This window comes from Saccostrea cucullata, unplaced genomic scaffold (assembly GCF_032062105.1).
Source record: "Saccostrea cucullata isolate Sc308-1 unplaced genomic scaffold, CSIRO_AGI_Scuc_v1 ctg5358, whole genome shotgun sequence".
Lineage (NCBI taxonomy): Eukaryota > Metazoa > Mollusca > Bivalvia > Ostreida > Ostreidae > Saccostrea > Saccostrea cuccullata.
In genome coordinates, this window is record NW_026932755.1 from 10,010 (window position 1) to 32,757 (window position 22,748).

General features: G+C 36.4%; 3 protein-coding genes across 3 annotated transcripts; all 3 read left to right on the forward strand.

The window, feature by feature from the left end:
• Window positions 1-246: 246 nt before the first annotated feature.
• LOC134236025 (uncharacterized) lies at window positions 247-765 on the forward strand. The gene has a single exon (XM_062718204.1). It carries the CDS (start codon window positions 247-249, stop codon window positions 763-765), a length of 519 nt encoding a protein of 172 aa, XP_062574188.1.
• Window positions 766-7,624: 6,859 nt separating this feature from the next.
• On the forward strand, window positions 7,625-8,185 carry LOC134236026 (uncharacterized). The gene has a single exon (XM_062718205.1). It carries the CDS (start codon window positions 7,625-7,627, stop codon window positions 8,183-8,185), a length of 561 nt encoding a protein of 186 aa, XP_062574189.1.
• Window positions 8,186-15,791: 7,606 nt separating this feature from the next.
• Window positions 15,792-17,201, forward strand: LOC134236027 (neuropeptide Y receptor type 6-like). Its single transcript, XM_062718206.1, has one exon. The coding sequence runs from the start codon at window positions 15,806-15,808 to the stop codon at window positions 16,997-16,999; it is 1,194 nt and encodes a 397-aa protein (XP_062574190.1). The 5' UTR covers window positions 15,792-15,805; the 3' UTR covers window positions 17,000-17,201.
• The last annotated feature ends 5,547 nt before the right edge of the window (window positions 17,202-22,748 follow it).

Here is a 22,748-nt window from a genome sequence, read left to right on the forward strand (position 1 = left end):
ATATTGCTATGACATGGTTCCAAGGGAACTAAGAAAAAAATATATATACTTCCACAGATCCAGCGCTTCAAATGTCTTCTATGCAATGGAAGAGAATTCACCAATCAATTTCATGCAGAGCGCCACCTTACTGCAACACATTCGGGCTTTGGATATCAATGTGATATATGCCACTATATGTTGGGGCGAAAGGATCAAAAACACGGGTGTAAGGGATACAACCTCCAACTTCTCAAGAAATCAAACATGAAGTATGGGGAAGAAGAGCGCAAAGAATTTGCTGAATTCCAGCGGAGGAGATCAACTCTCGTTGAGGCTTTCATGAAAGAAGTCGTTCCCAACTTCAATCCGACACCAGGAGCAAAAAGAGCAATCTATATGGACACAGTGGTACTCCCAAAGAAACAAAAAGTAGACAACAAAGGCGACAATGACCAGAGAATTCCAGCTCCTGGTCCAGTACCAAGTCCTAAACCTGTGGAACAACCCCAGCCTCAGTCTAAGCCAACCACATCCGCTACTTCTAACCCAAAGGAAAAGAAAACTTACAAGTCCAAGTCAGTCGTGTCTTCGGTATCATCATCATCCTCCTCATCATCATCTTCAACTTCAAATTCGGACTCGTCCTCATCTACAAAGAAATCAGAAAATCCCATCAAAGATGTCCTTTCTATCAATGCCCCAGAAGAAGAAAGTTATGAAGTTCAGGAATCTAATGAAATACCTACATATTCACCGACTAACCAGATGGAAGCTGACGACTAAAAGCTTAACATACTCAAAGAGCAACAAGACGGCCGCGTAATACTGAATGGGGGGGGGGGGGGGAGAAAGTTTGAAACAAGTAGCAGGACACTGGCGAGCGACCCATCATCATTATTAGCAGCAATGACCAACCCAAATTCACCAATCAAGCCATCGAACGAAACCTATTTTATTGACAGGAATCCCCGTTACTTCGATTTCGTGCTTGACTACCTAAGGTCACCAGAAGCGTTCCCTAATATTCTACCATCCGACTTTACAGTGTTGCGTCAACTTTACGTTGAAGGAAAATTCTATGGTCTATCTGGATTAGTGTTAGCAGTCGAGAAAAAGGGACAGACACAGCCACTATGAGAGGAAAAATAATGGGATAGATAAACACTGTGATATATTCCGAGATGTGATAGATATGCTCTGTGATGTATTCCAAGTTGTGATATATATGCACTGTGATATATTCTGAGATGTGATATATTGTTAATTTTTATTTATATTTGTTGTTGTTGAATATGATGTCAATTGTTATAATTGTAATATGATATGTTAATAATGTTTTATTGTAAAATATGTAATGAATTTTTATCATTAACATGACAAGTTAATGAAAATACACTTACCTTTGACATCACTGATTTCTTTTCCTTTCAATGGATTGACATAGTTCCCATTCGAGGACGAATGCCTATTAGGAAGGGGGGTAGTGTTACGATTCATGATTTTGATATTTAATAGTTTAATGTCATTTGTTATCGACATGTTGTCAATCCGAAATTCCTCCATAAGTGTGGAACGTAAGATGACAAATAATCTTATACGAAAGATTGACACACAAAGAGGCAGTTCCCTAAATCGTAACTTATGTAAATAACCTACTTTTTATGTTATTCCGACATTGTAAACCCTAATATGATCCTCCAACTGACATAACTCCAATTCCCGCGAATCTCGCATTGTTTTTAAATACATCGAGATCGCTTAGCACAATAAACTTCCGGTGCAGGTCTAATTGCGGGAAAAGGGAGCGGATCGTACGTCATTTCACTAGCAACGTAATACGATATAAACAGCTGTCATCTGCAGCTTTTTGCTCAGTACCTCAATCTGACGAGGACGGCTAGTGAAAAATAATGGAAACCCAAAGCAGATGGGTAATTAATTAATTAATTAGATTAATTTATTGATATTGGGAACTGATGCCTGTGGTTATTTAAATTTATTTTAAATAGTTTGTTATTGAAAAGAAATATTTTTGGGTATTCCCACATTTGGGAAAAACTTTATATGGGATATTAAAATCCCATTCTTATTGATTTCTAGGAAAGAATTTGTTTATATAATTTATTATAGCTCAATAACCCATCCCTGACAAATTAATTTATTTTAATAAAGTTTTATATAAGAAGTTATTTGGTATTATAATTTCTATCTGATATACAAACTTGGGAGGCCCACAGTTACTTTAACCCAAAACATAGTAAAAAGGGGAAAAACGTAACATAAATTTGGTTCCCAAGTACAGAAAATCAACTTTGGGTGGAAACAGTGAAATTCCCAGTTTTCGTAATGGCGCCGGTTCTGACGTTTTTCTGGCATGTAAAATATTAAAATCCTAAAAAGCCAGGAAAACGTTAGATTTTTCGGACTAGCCAACAATTTGACTGCTTGATACCCAGGAGAAAAGAAGATTTTTAAAGATTGCATTAATTTAAGTGGTTTTGGCCCACCCCAGGGACCATGCAATTCACAAATTTTGTTCCCCATCACCCATAAATGCTTTATGCCAAAATTGGTTGAGCAGTTGCAGAGAAGAAGCTGAAAATGTTCAAATGTTAAAACACGACGCACGACGACGGACGAAATCCGATAGCAATAGGTCACCTGAGTTAACTGTATTTTGTATATATAAAAAACACAAAAGAGAGACGAAAACAGATAGCAATAGTTTACTCAGGTGACATAAAAAGGCGGTCGTAATGAGAAAAGAATTCGTCTGCAACTATTAATCCGCGGAAGAACTCTGTCACATTGCGATAAACACTTACATTTTATACCCAAAAATGATGAAGACACTAATTTTGTGCTCTTTCCTTCAATAAAGCAATGTATTCTCGCTACGACTTTTCAAATCAAAAAGGTGGTTCAAACTTCACTTTGGCTTAAACATTATTATTTCCGGTAGAAGGTATAAAGAAGTATCGAATCACTGGAGGAAGAAGTTTATCCGAAATAGTTAGAATATGAAAATTTGCGATTTTTATATCTTCTCTATTTAAACCCTTTTGGATTCTGCCGCCATTACAGCTCCAATATGGCCGATATGTAAATGAGCAGCATGAACACCATTTCTCCCATATGGGCTGATTTCAATATAAGTTTGTACACAAGTGGACTGCACTAAAATACATTCAGGAAATTAAGTGCATCGTATTTTTGATTTCGATGAACTGAGTTGCCATGGTTTTTAAAAATTGAAAATTTCTTTAAAATATCTTTATTTTTTGTCTGATTTCAAAATATTAAACTTTGCTCACTACCCTTAGATACATACTTAAATGCTTCGGTTTCTGATTTCGATAAAGGTGTTGCCATAATTACTTAAAACTTGGATATACGTGTGAAATTCCTTTAAATCGCTATGAAATTCCTTTAAATCGCTATTTCTCCTACAGTTTTGGTTCGATTTCAATATAACTTTTGCATACAAGTAGACAACACTCAGACTCATTGGTGATGCTTGAAATTTTAGCACACTTTTTGCTGAGGCATGCCATATTGTGGGATTCATTTTTGTACAATTCCACTTCCTGTTTATTCGTTCGTCTGTCCGTAACAAAAATAGCAAATTTTTGTTGCAGTTATTTTAGGAACAACTCATTGCAGATGCTTGAAATTTTAGCACATTCTTTGCTCGGGCATGTCGTATAGTGGGATTCATTTTTGTATTTTTGTACAAATTCGATGTCCACTTCCTGGTGTATCCGTACGTCTGTCTGTACCATACATAATTAATTTTCGTCAAACTTTTCTCGGCAACTATTCATCGCAGATGCTTGAAATTTTAGCTCATTCTTTGTTGAAGCATGCTATATGATGAGATTTCATTTTTGTTTAAATTCTATGTCAACTTCCTGTTAATCCGTGCGTCTTTCCGTACCAAACAGAACAGTAATTTTCGTCGCAGTTTTCTGCTCGCTCGAGAGGACATAGAACAAGGTGATTTGTCGCGCTCTGGATGAGGTAGTGATTCTGAATGTGAGTCTGGATTCAGATCTGTCGGTATTTAATTTTGCTCTGATCTAAATCCGTAGGATTAGTATTCAATGGCAGAGGACTATTTGTTTGTCCGTCTATAGGTCACCTGAATAAACTTGCTATCCGTTTTTGTCCGTCGTCGTTTGTTAACATTTGAACATTTTCAGCTTCTTCTCTGAAACCACTGAACCAATTTTAGCATATAGCATCTATGGGTGAAGGGGAGAAAAAATTGTGAATTTCATGGTCCCTGCACCCCTGGGGCCGGCGGGTGGGGCCAAAACCACTAAGATTAGTGCAATCTTTAAAAATCGTCTTCTTCACTCTTGGACATCAAGCAGTCAAACTGTTGGTATAATTGTAATCAACATTGAGTCCTCTAACAAAATTGTGAAACTCATGGCCCCAGGATCAGGGGGTCACCCCCTAGTACAAGGGCGGGGCTTAATACATGTAAGGTATATAGTGAAAATGCATTATTTCTTTGAAATTCTTCTTTTTTGCTCCTGGGCATTAAATAAACTAACCAAGTGATAGTCGATTTGAAAATGACTGCCTCTTCCAAAATTGTGAATTTTATGGCCCCAGGGACAGGGGTTTTAGTGCTAGGGCGGGGCTATATAGATTATATAGTGAAAATGCATAATTTTTTTGAAATTCTTCTTCTCTGTTCGTGGGCATTAAGTAAACTAACCAAGTCCATAGTAATGTTGAATAAGGCTGCCTCTTTCAAAATTGTGAATCTCATGGCCCCAGGTCAGGGGTTCTAGTGGCAGGGCGGGGCTATAGAGTTGATACAGTGAAAATGCATTATTTCTTTGAAATTCTTCTTCTCTGTTCCTGGACATTAAATAAACGATCCAAGTGCATAGTTATGTTGAATAAGGCTGCCTCTTCCAAAATTGTGAATTTCATGGCCCCAGGGTCAGGGATTCTAGTGCTAGGGCGGAGCTATAAAAATTAGATAGTGAAAATGATTTTTTCCCCTAAAAATCTTCTTCTCTGCTCCTGAGTATTAACTAATTTAACCAAGTACAAAGTTATGTTGAATAAGGCTGCCTCTTCCAAAATTGTGAATTTCATGGTCCCTGGGCTGGGGGTTCTGTTCTTAGGGTCGGGGTCTTTTGATTATGAAGTGCATAAATTCTTTAAAATTTTTCTTTTCTGCACCTGGGTATTAAACCAATGAATTATGTATATAGTTATGAGGAGGAAGGATGCCTATTTGAGATTTGTGAAAATTTCAGTACCCCTGGGTAAGGGCTTCTTGTGCAAGGGCGGGGCTCAAATATTTATATAGTGTAAATGCATGAATTCTTTGAAAATCTTTCCCTTTTCTCCTGGGTATTAAGTCAATGATCTTAATACATATTTATGACGAAGAAAGCTGCTTCTTCAAAAATTGTTAATTTCCGGGCTCCTGGGATAGAGGTACTTGGGGGGGGCATTGACTGAAAATAATTTAATACTTTGAAATCTGCACTTTAGTATTAATCAACAACATGATGAAATAAATTTTTTATAAAATTTCCAAAATTTTGAAAGATGTGGCCCCAGGGTCAGTGGTTCCTGTGGGATAGGGTGCAAAACTGATAAAATAGAAATGCATTTTCTCTTTCTTACTCTGATCTACCTCTTGGTATTAAGAGTAGTATAAGGCGCCTAGCCGGCGAGTTCAACTGAGTGCACTTTTTATGCAAATGAGGTCAAAAAATGGTGAATTTTGATTGGCTGAGGGGATAAGGGGTCAACTGAGTGCAGTCCTAACCCCTCTAACCCTAGCCCCTTAGCCCTCTAACCCTAACCCTAATCCCTTAACCCTAGCCCCCTACCCCTAACTAACCCTAACCTTAACCCTATCCTCTAACCCTAATCCCCTAGCCCTAACCCCCTAGCCCTAACCCTAACCCCTCTAACCCTAACCCCTAACCTATCCCCCTAAATACGGAGCGCTTACACTGTGTTTACATTATACAATACGTTGGTACTACGATTTTTATGGCAGCGACTCAAAAGAATGTCATTATGACGTCACGCATTCATTCACAGTCCAGACAGCCTAGCCAGCCTAACCAGTTCAAACTGGTTTTACTGAAAGACAACAACAAACTGGATTTTCTGAAAACAAGAACACGAACACACAATAACAAGAACACAGCAATTTTATTCAGAATGAAAAATACAATTACATTTTCTTTTTCTTCTTCTGGGCCTTATCACTCATCAGGGGTACTTTCCTCTTGTGTGTTCTGGGTGGACACTCCTCTATTTTTCTCCTTGTTGTAGGCTACTTCTTTCACTAACTGGTCTGCTTCCCTTCCTAGATCACTAATCTCTCTCACCACTTCTTTCTGTTTATTTAGGATACGGCATAACCAACAGTCTGGTGTAGTTTCCTCTTGTGAGTAGTGGGTGGACTCTTCATTTTTTTTCTCCTGGTCTGCCTCCCTTGCTAGATAACGAATCTCTTTGATCACTTCTTTTAAATCCTCCATGATAGTAACCATTTCATTTAGTATACGACATCGTAAGGTTCCTTCATCTACGTCCATAAAATCTTGTGTTTCTGGAACAGTCTCCTTTGTATTTTCCTCTGTCATATTTTTGTCTGCTCCATTTTTTACCTGTGTCCAATTCCAAGTACTCACACAGAATGATCCTTCATGTCCAGCTCTGAATTATATATATAGCATGGGTTTATTTTAGGGACGTGTGCAAAAAAAATATACCTTTTACCTGCGTTTTCTTATATACCTGTTGCATCATCTGTAAAGAACCGTGTGCAAAAAATATACCTTTTACCTACATTTTCTTATATACCTGTTGCATCATCTATAAGTGCCGTGTGCAAAAATACGATAAACTTACCTATGCATTGTGACGTCATCCACTGTATAAATACAGGTTTTCTTCCACTTTGGTTTCATTTTACCCTCAGAGCCATCAGCTGTTAGACATGGATTCTACTAGAGAAAAACAGTTACAGGCTCAACGATTATTGAAACGAAAAAGAACCGAGAGAGAATTAGATTCACCACCTAAACCGATTTCTGATTATCAGATTAAACTAGCTGATGAAGCCCACTCTCCAAAATTTAAAGCGCATCAAAATAATTATATCATCCATTTCAATGAATTTCCAGAAGAAGAAGAAAACACAAGTTTCTTTCGGCGATTATTCAGAAACATGTTACAAAAATTCAAATCTGAAATGCAGTGTAATCCTAACGATTACCTCCGCCTGAACATAAGTCACCAATCTTTGGATTCAGACATTTGGTACGAGTTTACGCAATGTAAAGATTTAAACGAAGACCTCATTTTAAATAAAATAGAAGCCGTGCAACAATCCAAAAAGGAGTTCAAACTGGGCGACGGCTCCCTGAAATTCGATCTGTTTCATATCGAGAATCCCGAGGGGAGTGGTGGAAACAGAACCAAACATCTACAAGTGAATAAAGAAACTTTCAAGAACAATAAACAATCCATCGTTCGGATCGTCAATCCCTGGGATAAATTTTGTTTGGCTAGAGCCATCGTCGTCACTCGATTACACAGTCAGAAACCCGAACATCCAGACCCCGAATGGGAAAAACGATGGAAACGCATGAGGTCAGGAGATTTTAAGTCCTTAGACCAGAAACGAGAAGCCATAGCCCTCATGGAACAGGCCGGGTGTGATATCACTCAAGCTTGTGGAGCCCCAGAGTGGACCAAATTACAACAGGTATTAGCTCCTCAGTATCGACTGAAAATATTTCAGTTCAAATCTACTTCCACTAAACTCTGTTTAGAACCTATTTACAAAGGTTCGGGAAATGGAACTTATTTGAACATATTGTTAGACGACCATCATTGCGATGCCATCATATCCATGCCGGGAGTAACGGGGAACCAATATTACTGTGATGATTGCGACGTGGGGTACAGTCATGTCACAGACCATCGCTCCAAGTGTCCTCATCGCTGTCCCTTTTGTTTAGGACACCCTAGATGTCCCGATGAAGGGATCAAGATTCGATGCCGGGAATGCCAGGGAATGTTTAAGAACAGAACCTGCTACGAAAATCATTTAAGACCCCATAGTAAGAAAACCACCACTACTGTCTGCAATTTAATGGAGCTATGCGAGAAGTGTCAGTCCTGGATACCTAAGAAATTACCGTAAATCTGAAAATTTTTACGTCGATTTATTTTTGCGAATTCGGGTCAAAACGCTGTTGATTAATTTTTATGCTTCAAATTTTTGCGAATTGTCACTGGTTCTAAAAATAAAAATCACTGAAGATTTTCAGATCAGGTTATGTTTCAAATAATATGCCCAGTTAGAATACCACCAATATATATATTCACAACGTGGCAAGATATTGCAAAATTGCACCGAAACAATTTTGATAAATTTTTAAAATACAAAAGGATTTGCACTGAAAATAATTTTTAAATCAATTATAACAAACATTTTAGAGGTTGTGTATGCCTTTTGACCTAAAGTATAATCCAAATGAAGAAAAAAAAACAAACTTTTTTTCTCACCTAAAATTTACACGCGGCGTTTACATTTTGAACTTTCTAGTAAATGCAATGAGTTTGAGTTATCGCCCGTGTTGATACACGGTTAGATAAAATGACAGTTCTCTCTTAATTGGCAAATTAATTGATGAAAATAATTAAAAAGGGGCATACCGCCTCAGTGCTTGTCAAATCATCGGACGATATAATTGCATATAATGAGGGCAATTTACACGCACGTGTAATTAACTTGTAGTTATATAGTAGACTAGTGTAAACAGGTGTGTTCACTGAGTTAAAAAAACAGAAAAAAATCTTCACATGTTGATTTATTTTTAAGAAAAATATTTTTGCGAATGCAATGCACGCGCAAATTTGCTAAAAATTTATCTACAGTAAAAATTTCCAGATTTACGGTATTTCCTCATCACAAATGCGGAGAACAGAAACATTGTAAGATCTGTAAGAAAATCGTCGATGCCGATCATCGGTGCTACGTTCAACTCAACAGTTTTACATTTATTTCGATTTCGAATGCACTCAGGAAACGGGCATTCACATCCCCAATCTGTGTGTGGCACATTTCAACATTGCGGTGATCTACCCAGACAACCCTGTCCTCATTGTCAACACATGGGACCCCGTCAGCATCTATTTCAAGGACCAGACACCTTAAAGAAGTTCATGGAGTGGTTATTACAACCCACTACATGTACAGGTACTAAGAATTCCACATTAGTACACGACGAGGCCATCATCATCACCCATAACTTCAAAGGATACGACGGACAATTCATTTTGAATTACACAGTGCATTCCTCTTGCCTGAAACCTAACGTGATCATGAACGGCATTAATCCCCTTTACCCAAGGATACTTTGTAGCAATTTTGGTTGAAATGGGCCCAGTGGTTCTTAAGAAGATGAAAATGTGAAAAGTTTACAACGACAACATCGACGACAGACAACGGAAAAATTTTGATCTTGATTTCTGATTTTGAAGTTTTTGAAAAGTAGGTCAAACTCCAAGGTCAAGGTCCAAGGGGCAAAGTTCTTGGTATTCAATGAAAGGTCTCCTCACAAGAATTATATATATGAAGTATGAAAGTCCTAGCCCTTACCGTTCAAAAGTTATGGTCAAGGTTAAAGTTTTTTCATAAGTACGGAAATCTCCAAGGTCAAGGTCAAAAGGTCAAAATTGTTGGTATCCAATAAAGGGTCTTGCAAACAAAGAATACATATGTGAAATATGAAAGTCCTAGTACCTACCATTCAAAAGTTATGGCCAAAGTAAAAGTTTGGAATTTTTGTGTAAAAGTGGGTCAAACTCCAAGGTCAAGGGCAAAAGATCAAATTTGGTGGTACCCAAAGAAAGGTCTTGTCACAAGGAATACACATATGAAATATGAAAATCATAGCTCCACTAAATCAAAAGTTATGAGCAAGGTTAAAGTTTAAGTGACGGACAGACAGACAGACGGACAGACGAATGAGATTTAATGTCCCCTCGCTTTCGCGAAAGCGGGGGACAATAAGACTTCTACTATGTAACATATGGGGATTACGAACAGTATTCAGGATCAGAAGTCCATAAAACAATACAAAATATGAGCAGAGAAAACACGGACCTCTAAATCATCAGAGGTGGGATCAGGTGCAATGGAAGAGTGAGTATCCCCTGCCGACCGTCATACCCGCCGTGTGCTCCTTGTCATGATCGGGAAATAACGGGAAAAAAAATCCGGCGTCAATTCGGTGTAAAAATAATGGACTAACAATTAGTATGAAAAATTTCAGTCAGCATTCGACCCAATGATAAATTGTATTTGCTGACAAGGTCATTGTATCGACCATAGAGCTTACGAAGTGATGACTTTAAACGAGACTGCTGAAATTCTTGTTTCTTCATCTTGTTTGTCAATAATTTACCTCGCTGCCCATGCAAAGGATGTATTTACTTTGACAAAAGAAATCTAAATTTTTCAAATTTGTATTTTATACCTAAAATTTATTATTTACAACCTTACAATTAACCTCCAAAGTTGACCGAAACACCATGTTGTCTGTTAAAAAGTTGATTTTTGCATGAATTTTGGCCAAGAAGTCCTCCAGGGCAGGCCTGCCCCTAAATAAAATTGTGACATCTTAATAGGCTGGGATGTGAGGAATAATTTAAGATAAGATTTTTTTAGGGGCACCCCTGCCCTAGGGTCGAATTTCAAAAAAAAAAAAAAAAACTACAAAAAAATAAGGAAACCTGATTTTGATAACTATACGGTGAATACTTATAGTCAGACTAGCTTAGTTGATATATGCGCTGACTTTCACAACGTGAAGACTTTTTTTTTTAAAGTCGGGGGTTCAAATCCACCTGGTACCACACTTTTGAAGTTTTAAATTTTTACCTCTTGAAAGACTATTTTAATTTTTTTTATATAGACTTGTGTATTTTACTTCAGTTATCTATCCTTTATGTATGCCCATTCTTGATATAAGAAACACTATAAAAGAGATCAAATCGTGAAAATCCAATGTACAGCTGTCAGTCAGGCGGAACAAACCTCAGTATAAGCACACTTTCTCTGAGGACAAGAATAACTCACTATGTGTTACTCGATAAAGGTATTCTTGGAAGCATTGAGCTGTGGTGAATTTCAATTGTATAATTTCCTTAGAATTAAATCACACTGATTTTGGCTACAGATATCAGTAACTGTACTCTTTTCATCTTCGCTAGCGAAGGGTTTCTGATACGCTACTCTCCTCATAAACCCTTGGCATACGGTGAAGTCAAAAGACGGGATTATTTTCGTCACGTGATCTTGAATCTATCAGGTACGCTCAGATTGCGTCATCGACAGAAATAAAGACGCATGTTAAAAAAAATTAAATTAAACTTTTTTCAAGAGTAATTTAGAAGCAATAATTGAGTAATGTTTATTTATTACTTGTAGTATAAATCGGAAGCTTCAATATAGATTCTTAATCACATATTTAGAAGATATTGGATGACACCATAGCTATTCATAGAATTGCATGTTATCTTACGGATCGTTGTTTACTTGCGTTTTTCAATTGCGAGATTAAAGAGTCAAGAAGTATCCCGAACGCAAACATCGTCATTTACAAAAAACAAATGATGATAGGTCGACAGGTGTGTACTGAAATCCAATCACAACTCTGGAAAAAAATCCCGATTTTTATGAACACCGTAGGCCAAGGGTTTATGAGAAGAGTAGCGTATCAGAAACCCTTGGCTAGCGGAGATGTACTCTTTTGGATTTCATTTAGGTCTATATAATTTGACACATTAATGGCATGTTTTATTGTATCCACGGATAAATAGCCTTGACATAAAGAATAGAATTTCAGAGACGGTAGACATTAACATTGTGTACAATGAAAAGTAAAGAAAATATCAATTATTACATTTGAAGATAACAAACTCAGAAAATCAATGAAAGGGTCTCACCTATACTCACTGAAATAAAGATTTAGTAAAAACAAATTGTTATATGTTTTCGGCCTAATGTCATTAATCGGAACGGAAATCGACACGCTTTTTGTAGAGAAAAAAACAAGCCCGGTGCTATAGGTCATATCCCTATTTATAATGAAATGATCCTTACCATGCAAGCTTCGCAAATCACAAAGCTATTGAATGACTTACGGAAATATGCAGCTTCATCCAAATCAAAACGTCTTAACTTTGACGACTTCAAGGGCTACAGAGATGATGAACTCTATCGTCGGGCCTGACAAAACACCAGTTTGAGGTCCTTGGTTTAATGGTTTTTTATCTTTAAAGAATTCCAAACTATAAGACCGCCTAGCCATTGGAGTATTGCTTCTCGAACTGAGAACCGGGTTATACCAGGAGTAAGAATGAAAAGCCATGGTGTATGTATTACCATAACTGACATTTATTTTTGAGATTTACCTTGTTCAATGCTCTGTTGAAATATTAAGTTTAATACACATATATTACTTTTCAGACTGATTGGTAAGCTCCTTGGAAAGATCTCTCACTATATTCAACAAACCAGATCTCTTTGCTTAGATTTTGTTCCTCTTTTTCTTTGATTCAATCACATTTCACTGTTCTATTGTATCCATCATGGATGGAACATTCATACACAATTCAAAAAAGTCGTAAATATGACTTTCAACGTCGATGTTTTAGCATGCATAAACACAGATCAGAGGTTAAGTCCATAGCCATAACTTATCAGTTAGTCATAATTTAATATATACTCATGTATATCACCATTTGCAGTTGAGACGGAACCCCGATTCGAAGACTATAAACAATTAAATTACTTAATATACAAATGAATAGGTTTAAGTGCATACAGAACTTATTTGTTTCTTGTATAAGACTGTGACTTCAAGATTCATAAGAATAACTTTTACAATACTAAATAAATCTAAATATAATCATATACTCGCCTGATCAAACACTATATTATAAACCTTTTCTAAACATCTCTTGGTTATTAGCAATAGGACAAATGAACTGAACTACGCCTACCAGAATATTAACATTATTCCTCTTTGGTTTTTACCAGACATGATTTGTCCGTACCTTGATTTTAAACGCAGCTTTGGAAGTGTTCAGACATATGCTTCAATGAAAGTTTTGCAAAACTCCAGGAAGAAGTCCGTCTCCCCTGACTAAAGATATCTGAAAAGACTTTTGATCCAAAAAGTTCAAAATCAGATTGCGATTTAAAAGCGCTTTACTGATCGATACACACGTACGTACAGAACTTTCGCTTTGCCAATTGCAAATTTCAATTATATTATGTCTGCATAATACAACATCTCAAACCAAATTGCAGGATATGTATATTTGAAGTTTCTGTACTTGTATTTAAAACGAGTTTCCATATACCCAGGAGTTGAGGAGAAAATTTTCAAAGACGTAATGCATTTTCATAATATAATCATTAGAGCCCCACCCTAACACCAGAACCCTTGACCCATGGGCCAGGAAATTCACAATTTTGAAAGAGGCTATCTTCCTCATCATAACTATGTACATAGTTCATCGACTTAATACCTAGGAGCAGAGAAAAAGATTTTCAAAGACTTAATGCATTTTCACTATACAATCATTCGAGACCCGCACTAACACCAGACCCCCTGATCCTGGGGCCAGGAAATTCACACTTTTGGAAGAAGCACTCTTCCTCATCATAACTATGTACATAGTTCATCGGCTTAATACCTAGGAGAAGAGGAGAAGATTTTCAAAGACTTAATGCATTTTCACTATATAATCATTCGAGACCCACCCTAACACCAGATCCCCTGACCAAGGGGCGAGCAAATTCACAATTTTAGAAGAGGCACTCTTCTTCATCATAACTATGGACTTAGTTCATTGCCTTAATACGCAGGAGAAGAGAAGATTTTCAATGGCTTCATGCATTTTTACTATATAATCATTAGAGCCCCGCCCTAGCGCCAGAACTCCTGACCCTGGGACAGGGTTTCATAATTTTGATAGAGGACTCAATGCTTATTACAATCATGCCAGCAGTTTGACAGCTTGATGTCCAGGAGTAAAGAAGATTTTCAAAGATTGCATTAATTTTCGTGGTTTTAGCCCAACCCCTCAGGCCCCCGGGGGGGGGGGGTATGAAATTCTAAAATTGTGTTACCCATTACCCATAGATGCTGTATACCAAATTTGGTTGAAATTGGTTCAATTGTTCCAGAGAAGAAGGAAAAAATGTTCAAAAGTTTAAAAACGACGAACGAGACGTACGAAAGCAAATAGCAATAGGTCACTCAGGTGACCTAAAAAACTTACAATGTCGAAAAGGGTATTGTCTGCATAACACTACATCTTGGACCTTTCAAGCTTCATAGAGATACTTACAGGACTTGTAAACGACTTGATCTAATTAAAAACCACATTCCAAAAATGCAAACTTTATCAAAGATTTTGAAAATCACAAAAAAGAATTGTCTTCACAATAAACATCTTATACCATTCCATCTTCAAGAAGCTACTTAAGAATTCTGAAATGGTTTTGCCTGCAACATACTACATCTCAGACCATGCCTACCAGTTTCATCAAGCTACTTGCAGAATTTGAAATGGTCAAGCCTGTATCATACTCATATAAGACCATGCCAGCTTCATCAAGTTACTAACAGAACTTGAAAGGTCTTTGCCTGTATCATACTACATCTGAGACCATGTCAGCTTTATCAAGCTACCTAACAAAATCATGAAAGGGCCTTGTCTGCATCGAACTAGATCTAAGACCAAGCCAGCTTCATCAAGCTACTCACAGAACTTGAAAAAGCTTTGTCTGTTACTACATCTCAGACATGCCTGCTTAAATAATTTACCAGGTTGATTAGCAAATTTCGTACATACATGTAAAATTTCAGTATTTGAGGGTAGTAAAGGGGAGTGGGGTGGTGACATCCCAATAATTTTGCCGATATATAGTGTATAATAGAAACATAATTATTATATGGTCATGCCCCCTCAATGAAAACATTTGATGACCTTTGTTATTTATTTATTGAATTATTTTTGCTTGCCGAGGAAATTTTTTTTATAGTTAATAATGCCTCACCTGAAAATATATGGCTGTGCCCCCCCCCCCCCCCCGGGCAATGAAATGGCTTCCAATTTTTACTATTAAATGAAAAGATTCTGAAGTTTGGACATGTAACAATTAATCCATAAACAATCTTTGTACGAATGGTTATAATTAAGCTTACACAAAAAGGGCGTACAAGGTGATTGATACCTATCCTCCTCCCAAAGTTATGCAAGGGAGTTGAAGGCTTCAATTTGCATTTCAATATATGCGCTCTGAAACACGGGTTCGTCCGTATTGACAATATTCCCTTCTCGTGCACATAATGCTTTAAAAATTCCATCGTTACTAATGGAGCGGGATTAGATGACAGATTTACCAATACACTTGAAACAGATGGGATATTCCCCACCATATTTACTGTTTAACTATGTAGGATTAAGAAATTGCAAAATGAATGAAGCGAAGTTGACTTTTGTTCCCGGAACTTCCGGATATTCCAGTAGCTTTTTAATTTGTTAGTTCATTACATGATGTCTCTATATGGACTTTGATTAAGTCATAAAAGGGGGAAATGTGCAAGCGATTAAAAGAAAATATTAATTAGAACACAAAAAGTTTCTTGGTTGAAAATATGTGTTATCGATTTTGACTTTGTGTTAACGGACAAAATGTATGTATACGCTCAGAAGACAAAAAGGAAGTGCCAGGATCATGAATGTTGACATGATATTGTTCTTAATCATGTCGGGTGTATACATCTTTTTTGGAGGACTAGGGAATATAATAATTTTTACAGTGTACAGGCGACAAAAGGAGGTTTATAACCAGAAAATATTCATCAAAACCTTGGCAGCATTGGATTTATTTATTTGTGTCGTGATCATTCCTTACTCAATCTTGTATGAGCTTCATCGTGTTCAAAATGATGTGATTTGTCGAATGATGGAAATAGTGCGTCACTTGGCAACACTTACAAGTAATTCTGTTCTTTGTGCCATTGCTTTTGAGAGATATGTTGCTATCTGTCACCCGGGGAAGAAACTTGACCAGCAGGCGATAAGAAAAATTATGATTTCTTTGACAATAGTCGCTCTTCTATTTTCAGCACCTGCTCCAGCTATTTTTTCCGTAACAAGAAGTAAATCGAGGGGAATACTCGATGAATACTGTCAGTTCACAACATCTGAAATAGGCATCTTGGGTACTACAATTTATCAGGGTTTCCTTATGTTACTTTGCATGTCTGGAATTCTAATCGTTATTGTGTTATATGCTTTGATCTATAGACGACTCTTAAAACGTGTTCTTCGTCGGCGGCGTTCAATGTCCAGACCAATTACTCCTAGTAAGTATGTCGTAAGAAAAATTAACGAGGGAAAAGATCATTCAACGGACCTAGCAAAAGAATTAAGTGGTACTGAAAACGAAGTCGTTTTATGTATAGTCGAAAACGAAGCTTTGGTGGGTTCCAAAAGAGATAAAATACAACGAAGAAGCGCGGTCGAAACAAACTCCTCAAAAATTGTAAACTTTACACCAACAGAGCCCGACAACAACGAAATATCGAGCGAACATAACTCAGGTATTGATCAGAAAAATACAAGGAGGAATACGAAAGACCGCCACGATTTACCCGAGTTAAGAAAAACTCCGGCTAAAAAGAAACACAGACCAAATCGTCAGGCCAAACCAAACGTTAGAAGGAAAACTTCTATTATGCTTTTTGTTTGTTCTTTGATCTACGTGGTTACATGGACGCCCTTTTGGTTGGATGTTTTTAACGTTACACATAGTCTTGTTTTGCGCTACCTTTTCTTTTTTGGCCATGCTAGTAATCCTGTCGTTTATGGAATTGTTAACAATCAAGTTCGAGCTGATGTCATTAAGCTATTCAAAAGACGATGACTCTCTTTAAGTGTTTTATTGGAATACTTAATCGTTGGATTTTGTAATTTACATTTACCGGTGACATACAGCGATAATAGAATATGATTTCTGCTGAATTCGAATTGTAAGTGAATTGTCAAATAAACAGATATAGTAAACAAATTCCACGATGGTTATAAAATTAAAAATTTATTTGCCTTGGACATAATCATAAAATTCTAAAAAGCCATTACTCATAATAAGATTTATGTACAGTTAATTTTGTCAATAAAATTGTCAATAAATGAATGTCTCCTGGTTACAGTTACAATTAATAACTAAATGATGAGCTTACATGTATGGGTAAATCTAAAGACATAAACATGTACATGTACGAAGAAGTACTTCCGCATTTTTATTTCATGAATTTGGTTTCCTAAGCCAATGTGCCAAATAATCTTATATACTTTCCATTTATACCATTGTAGGTCAAATACCAGGAAAGCGCTATACATCTTCATCCCTCTTTGTTGTCCCCAGCTTTCGCGAAAGCGAGGGAACATTACAGTCTGTCTGTCCGTCCGTCACAAAAACTTTAACCTTGCCCATAACTTTTGATTTAGTGGAGCTATGGCTTTCATATTTCACATGTGTATTTCTTAAGACAAGACCTTTCTTTGGGTACCACCAAATTTGACCTTGACATGGAGTTTGATCCACTTTTACACAAAAATTCCAAACTTTTACTTTGGCCGTGACTTTTGAAGGGTAGATACTAGGACTTGCTTATTTCGCATATGTATTCTCTGTTGCAAGAACTTTTAGTAGATACCAACAACTTTGACTTTCTGACCTTGGAGATTTCCATACTTCTAAAAAAATTTTAACCATGGTCATAACTTTTTAACGGGTAAGGGCTAGGACTTTCATACTTCACATATGTGATCCTTGTGGAAAGACCTTTCACTGGATACCAAGAACTTTGACCCTTTGACCTTGGAGTTTTACCTGCTTTTTAAAAACTTGAACCTTGGCCATAATACTTCACATATGCAGTTCTTGTGACAAGACCTTTCTTACGAAACCAACATCTTTAACCCTTTGACCTTGGATTTGCCTACCTTTTAAAAACTTATCCTTGGCCATAACTTTTGAACATGTGGTGCTAGGGCTTTCATATTTCACAATCATATTTCTTGTGAGAATACCCTAATTTGGGTACCTATATATTTAATTTGCATTTAAGAAAAGTTAAATCTTCGCTATGTTGCCATACGGGGTCATCCATTTCACAAACACGTCTTGTTCCTTATATTGAGAAGAGATAAGGTTTTCATATTTGACTTGTGCATTACCTGTAACATGATATTTTCGAGCATGCTATGATTTCTGACCCCTTGACCTTCAGGATTGACCTCATTTTAAAAACAAGAGGCCCATGGGCCTTAAAGGTCACCTGAGAATCATGCAACAACTTTCAAATGATAGAATTTGGTTCATGTTTTAAGGTAGATGCTATGGGATTCACAATTTCGAAAGAGGTTGGCACTATTGCTAATCACAAATATGAACTTAGTAATTGCTTAGTTTGGTTACTTAGCCTCCTTAATACCCATAGGCAGGGTAGGAGAACAAAAAACTCACTTCAACTAATCAGTAATATTCAGCAATAATCAGAAGTGCCCCTACCACACATGCACCCCTGACCCTAGGTCCACACATCGCAAAATTTTTGAAATGGCACACTTCCTTATCAAAAATGTTTGATTAATACCAAGGAGCAGATTTCAAACAATTCATTTTCAGTATAAAAGTAGAGCCCCCCCCCCCCCCCCATGGTATCCCAGATCTAGGGGCCTGGAAATTCACAATTCTGGAAGAAGAACCTTTGCACATCATAACTATATAGGTATAGTAGTTCATCTGCTTATTACCAAGGAGAAGAGAAGAAGATTTTCAAATAATGCATTTCCACTATATAATCATTATAGAACCCCGCCCTAACACCAGAACCCCTGACCCTGGGTCCATAAAATTTAGGTAGAGGCTATTCTTGCTCATCATTACTATTACTTAGTTAGTTTATTTAATACCTAGGAGCACAGAAAAAGATTTTCAAAAAATTAATGCATTTTTCACTATATAATCAATAAAGCCCCACCCTAACACCAGAACCCCTGACCCTAGGGCCCTAAAATTCACAATTTTAAAAGAGGCACTCTTACTCATCATAACTATGTACTTAGTTATTTTAATCCATACCCAGAAGCAAAGAAGAATATTTTTAAAGAACTAATGCATTTTCATTATATAATTAATACAGCCCCGCCCTTACACAAGAATCTCTGATCCTGGGGCCATGAAATTCACAATTTTAGAAGAGGCACTCTTGCTCATCATAACTATATACTTAGTTTATTTAATACCCAGAAGCATAGAAGAAGATTTTCAAAGAAGTAATGCATTTTCACTATATAATCAATAGAGCCCCACCCTAACACCAAAACCCCTGACCCTGGGGCCATAAAATTCACAATTTTAGAAGAGGCACTCTTGCTCATCATAACTATGTACTTAGTTTATTTGATACCCAGGAGCAGAGAAGAAGATTTTCAAAGAAATAATGCATTTTCACTATATAATCAATAGAGCCCCGCCCTAGCACTAGAACCCCTGACCCTGGGGCCATGAATTACAAAATTTTGGTAGAGGACTCAATGCTGATAACAATCATGCCAACAGTGTGACTGCTTGATGTCCAGGAGTAAAGAAGAAGATTTTTAAAGATTGCACTAATTTTAGTGGTTTTGGCCCCACACCCTAGGCCCCGGGGGGGGGGGGGGGCAAGGACCATGAAATTCACAATTTTTGTTCCCCTTTACCCAAAGATGCTATATGTCAAAATTGGTTGAAATTGCTTCAGTGGTTTCAGAGAAGAAGCTGAAAATGTTCAAATGTTAACGAACGACGACGGTCGAAAACAGATAGCAATAGGTCACCTGAGTTTACTCAGGTGATCTTAAAAAATTCAACTTCGATGATAATTTCTAAATGACATATGATAGGGCGTTCAAATTTGACACATGTCATAAAAAAAATAACATCTCACCCACAAAAAACACCGAAAGCGGGTGACCTTAATCCTTTGAATTTGCTTGTTGCTTCATAGTTTATACTCATATAAATATTTCAAGAATTTACATGACAGATGGACGAAATTAGATTATATTAATACAGATCCGGGTAATCCAAGGACATTAAGTACCACAGAGAATTGTTGCATTTACTATTAAGGAACACAGACTAAATCTTCCAATTAGTAAATGGATTGGGGAAATGTTCTGTTCTTACATCGATAATTTTCTGTTTTAAATCTTGTCTGTTTAACAAAGTTGTTCAATTCAGCCTACACATTCCATGAAGAAATCCTTCATCACAAAGAGATGTAATTATTATTGGAACATGTATATCAAAAATTATGTAATATATACATGTACATGTATGTGGACTGTGCTTATTTTTCTGCAATGTTTCTTTCGTCTTTTTAAACAGAAAATTAAACAGTTTTTTTTTCCTGAAGAAACACAATTAAATGAATACAAATGTCATGAAAATCTAGTCAAGAATAGCGTGGTCTAAGTTACCTAAAGGAGCGATGTGGCCCGAGGACCTCTTGTTCATTAAATACAGTCTAGGACTACTTTAATTGAGAAACCAGAAGTGTCTGTCGAGACTGAAGCTCTACTGGTTTGTACTTATAACAAATGAAGACAAAAGTAGCAGTTGGGACTTAAAACTTTACAACAGCAATAAATAGAATAATGATGCTTGATTGAGCTCTTTTTGTGGCAAGATACTGCAATAAGACTACAGCTGTAGGAGTAGCTATTAATAAACTTTTAGAGTATTTTTCAATTTTAGTAACCATGGCAACATCATTCCTCGAAATCAAAAATCGATAAACAGAATTGTGTATCTTAGTGTAGTCTACTCATGTGCCAAATTATATTGAAATCAGACCAAAACTGTAGGTGTAGCATTTTTAAAGCATTTCAGAGAAATTTCTATTTTTAGAAACAAAGGCAACACCATTCATCGAAATAAAAAATCGATATACAGAATTATGTATCTTAGTGTAGTCTACTTGTGTGCCATGTTATAATGAAATCAGACCAAAACTGTAGGAGGAGTAGCATATTGAGAGTATTTCACAGAAATTTCTATTTTTAGTAACAAAGACAACACTGTTCATTGAAATCTAAAATGAATATATGGAATTATGTATCTAAGTGTAGTCTACTTATGTATCAAGTTATATTGAAATCAGACCAAAACTGTAGGAGGATTAGCATTTTAAAAGTATTTCACAGAAATTTCTGGTCTCTGACCAGTAGAGCTAAAAACATGATTTCAACCAGAAGTCTCTGTCGAGACTGAAGCTCTACTGGTTTGTACTTATAGCAAAGGAAGAGGAAAGTACTAAAGCAGTTGGGAATTGAAACTTTACACTAGCAAAAAAGAGAATAATGATCCTTGAGTAAGTTTCTTTATGTTCTTAGTGTAGTCTACTTGCATGCCACATTATATTATAATCAGACTAAAACTGTATTTGAAGTAGCATTTTGAGAGTAACAGAAATTGCTATCTTTATTAACCAAGGTAGTAATGTTCATTGAAGTCAAAAACAGATATAAAGAATTATGTACCTTAGTGTAGTCTACTTGTGTGCCAAGTTATATTGAAATCAGACCAAAACTGTAGGAGGAGTAGCATTTTGAAAGAATTTCACTGAAATTTCTATTTTTAGTAACATCGCCTACACCCTTCGTCGAAATCAAAAACCGATATAGAGAATTATGTATCTTAGTGTAGTTTACTTGTGTGCCAAGTTATATTGAAATCAGATCAAAACTGTAGGAGGAGTAGCATTTTGAAAGAATTTCACAGAAATTTCTATTTTTAGTAACATCGTCTACACCCTTCGTCGAAATCAAAAACCGATATAGAGAATTATGTATCTTAGTGTAGTTTACTTGTGTGCCTAGTTATATTGAAATCAGATCAAAACTGTAGGAGGAGTAGCATTTTGAAAGAATTTCATAGAAATTTCTATTTTTAGTAACAACGCCTACACCATTCGTCGAAATCAAAAATCGATATATAGAATTATGTATCTTAGTATAGTCTACTAGTGTGCCAAGTTATATTGAAATCAGACCAAAACTGTAGGAGGAGTAGCATTTTGAAAGAATTTCACAGAAATTTCTATTTTTAGTGACAATGCCAAGACCATTCGTCGAAATCAAAAACCAGTAAACAGAATTATGTATCTTAGTGTAGTCTACTTGTGTGCCAAGTTATATTGAAATCAGATCAAAACTGTAGGAGGAGTAGCATTTTGAAAGAATTTCACAGAAATTTCTATTTTTAGTAACAATGCCAACACCGTTCGTCAAAATCAAAAACCGATATACAGAATTATGTATCTTAGTGTAGTCTACTTGTGTGCCAAGTTATCTTGAAATCAGACCAAAAGTGTAGGAGGAGTAGCATTTTGAAAGAATTTCACAGAAATTTCTATTTTTAGTAACAACGCCAACACCGTTCATCAAAATCAAAGTCCGATACACAGAATTATGTATCTTAGTGTAGTCTACTTATATGCCAAGTTATATTGAAATCAGACCAAAACTGTAGGAGGAGTAGCATTTTGAAAAATTGTTTACAGACAGAAGACGGAATTTCGGACGGACGCCTGACCATTACTATCGCATAAAAACATGATTTC

Excerpts from the sequence above, each read along its gene's own strand:
- LOC134236025 (XM_062718204.1), top strand. The coding sequence starts at position 247 with ATGAAGTATGGGGAAGAAGAGCGCAAAGAATTTGCTGAATTCCAGCGG.
- LOC134236027 (XM_062718206.1), top strand. The coding sequence starts at position 15,806 with ATGAATGTTGACATGATATTGTTCTTAATCATGTCGGGTGTATACATC.
- LOC134236026 (XM_062718205.1), top strand. The coding sequence starts at position 7,625 with ATGAGGTCAGGAGATTTTAAGTCCTTAGACCAGAAACGAGAAGCCATA.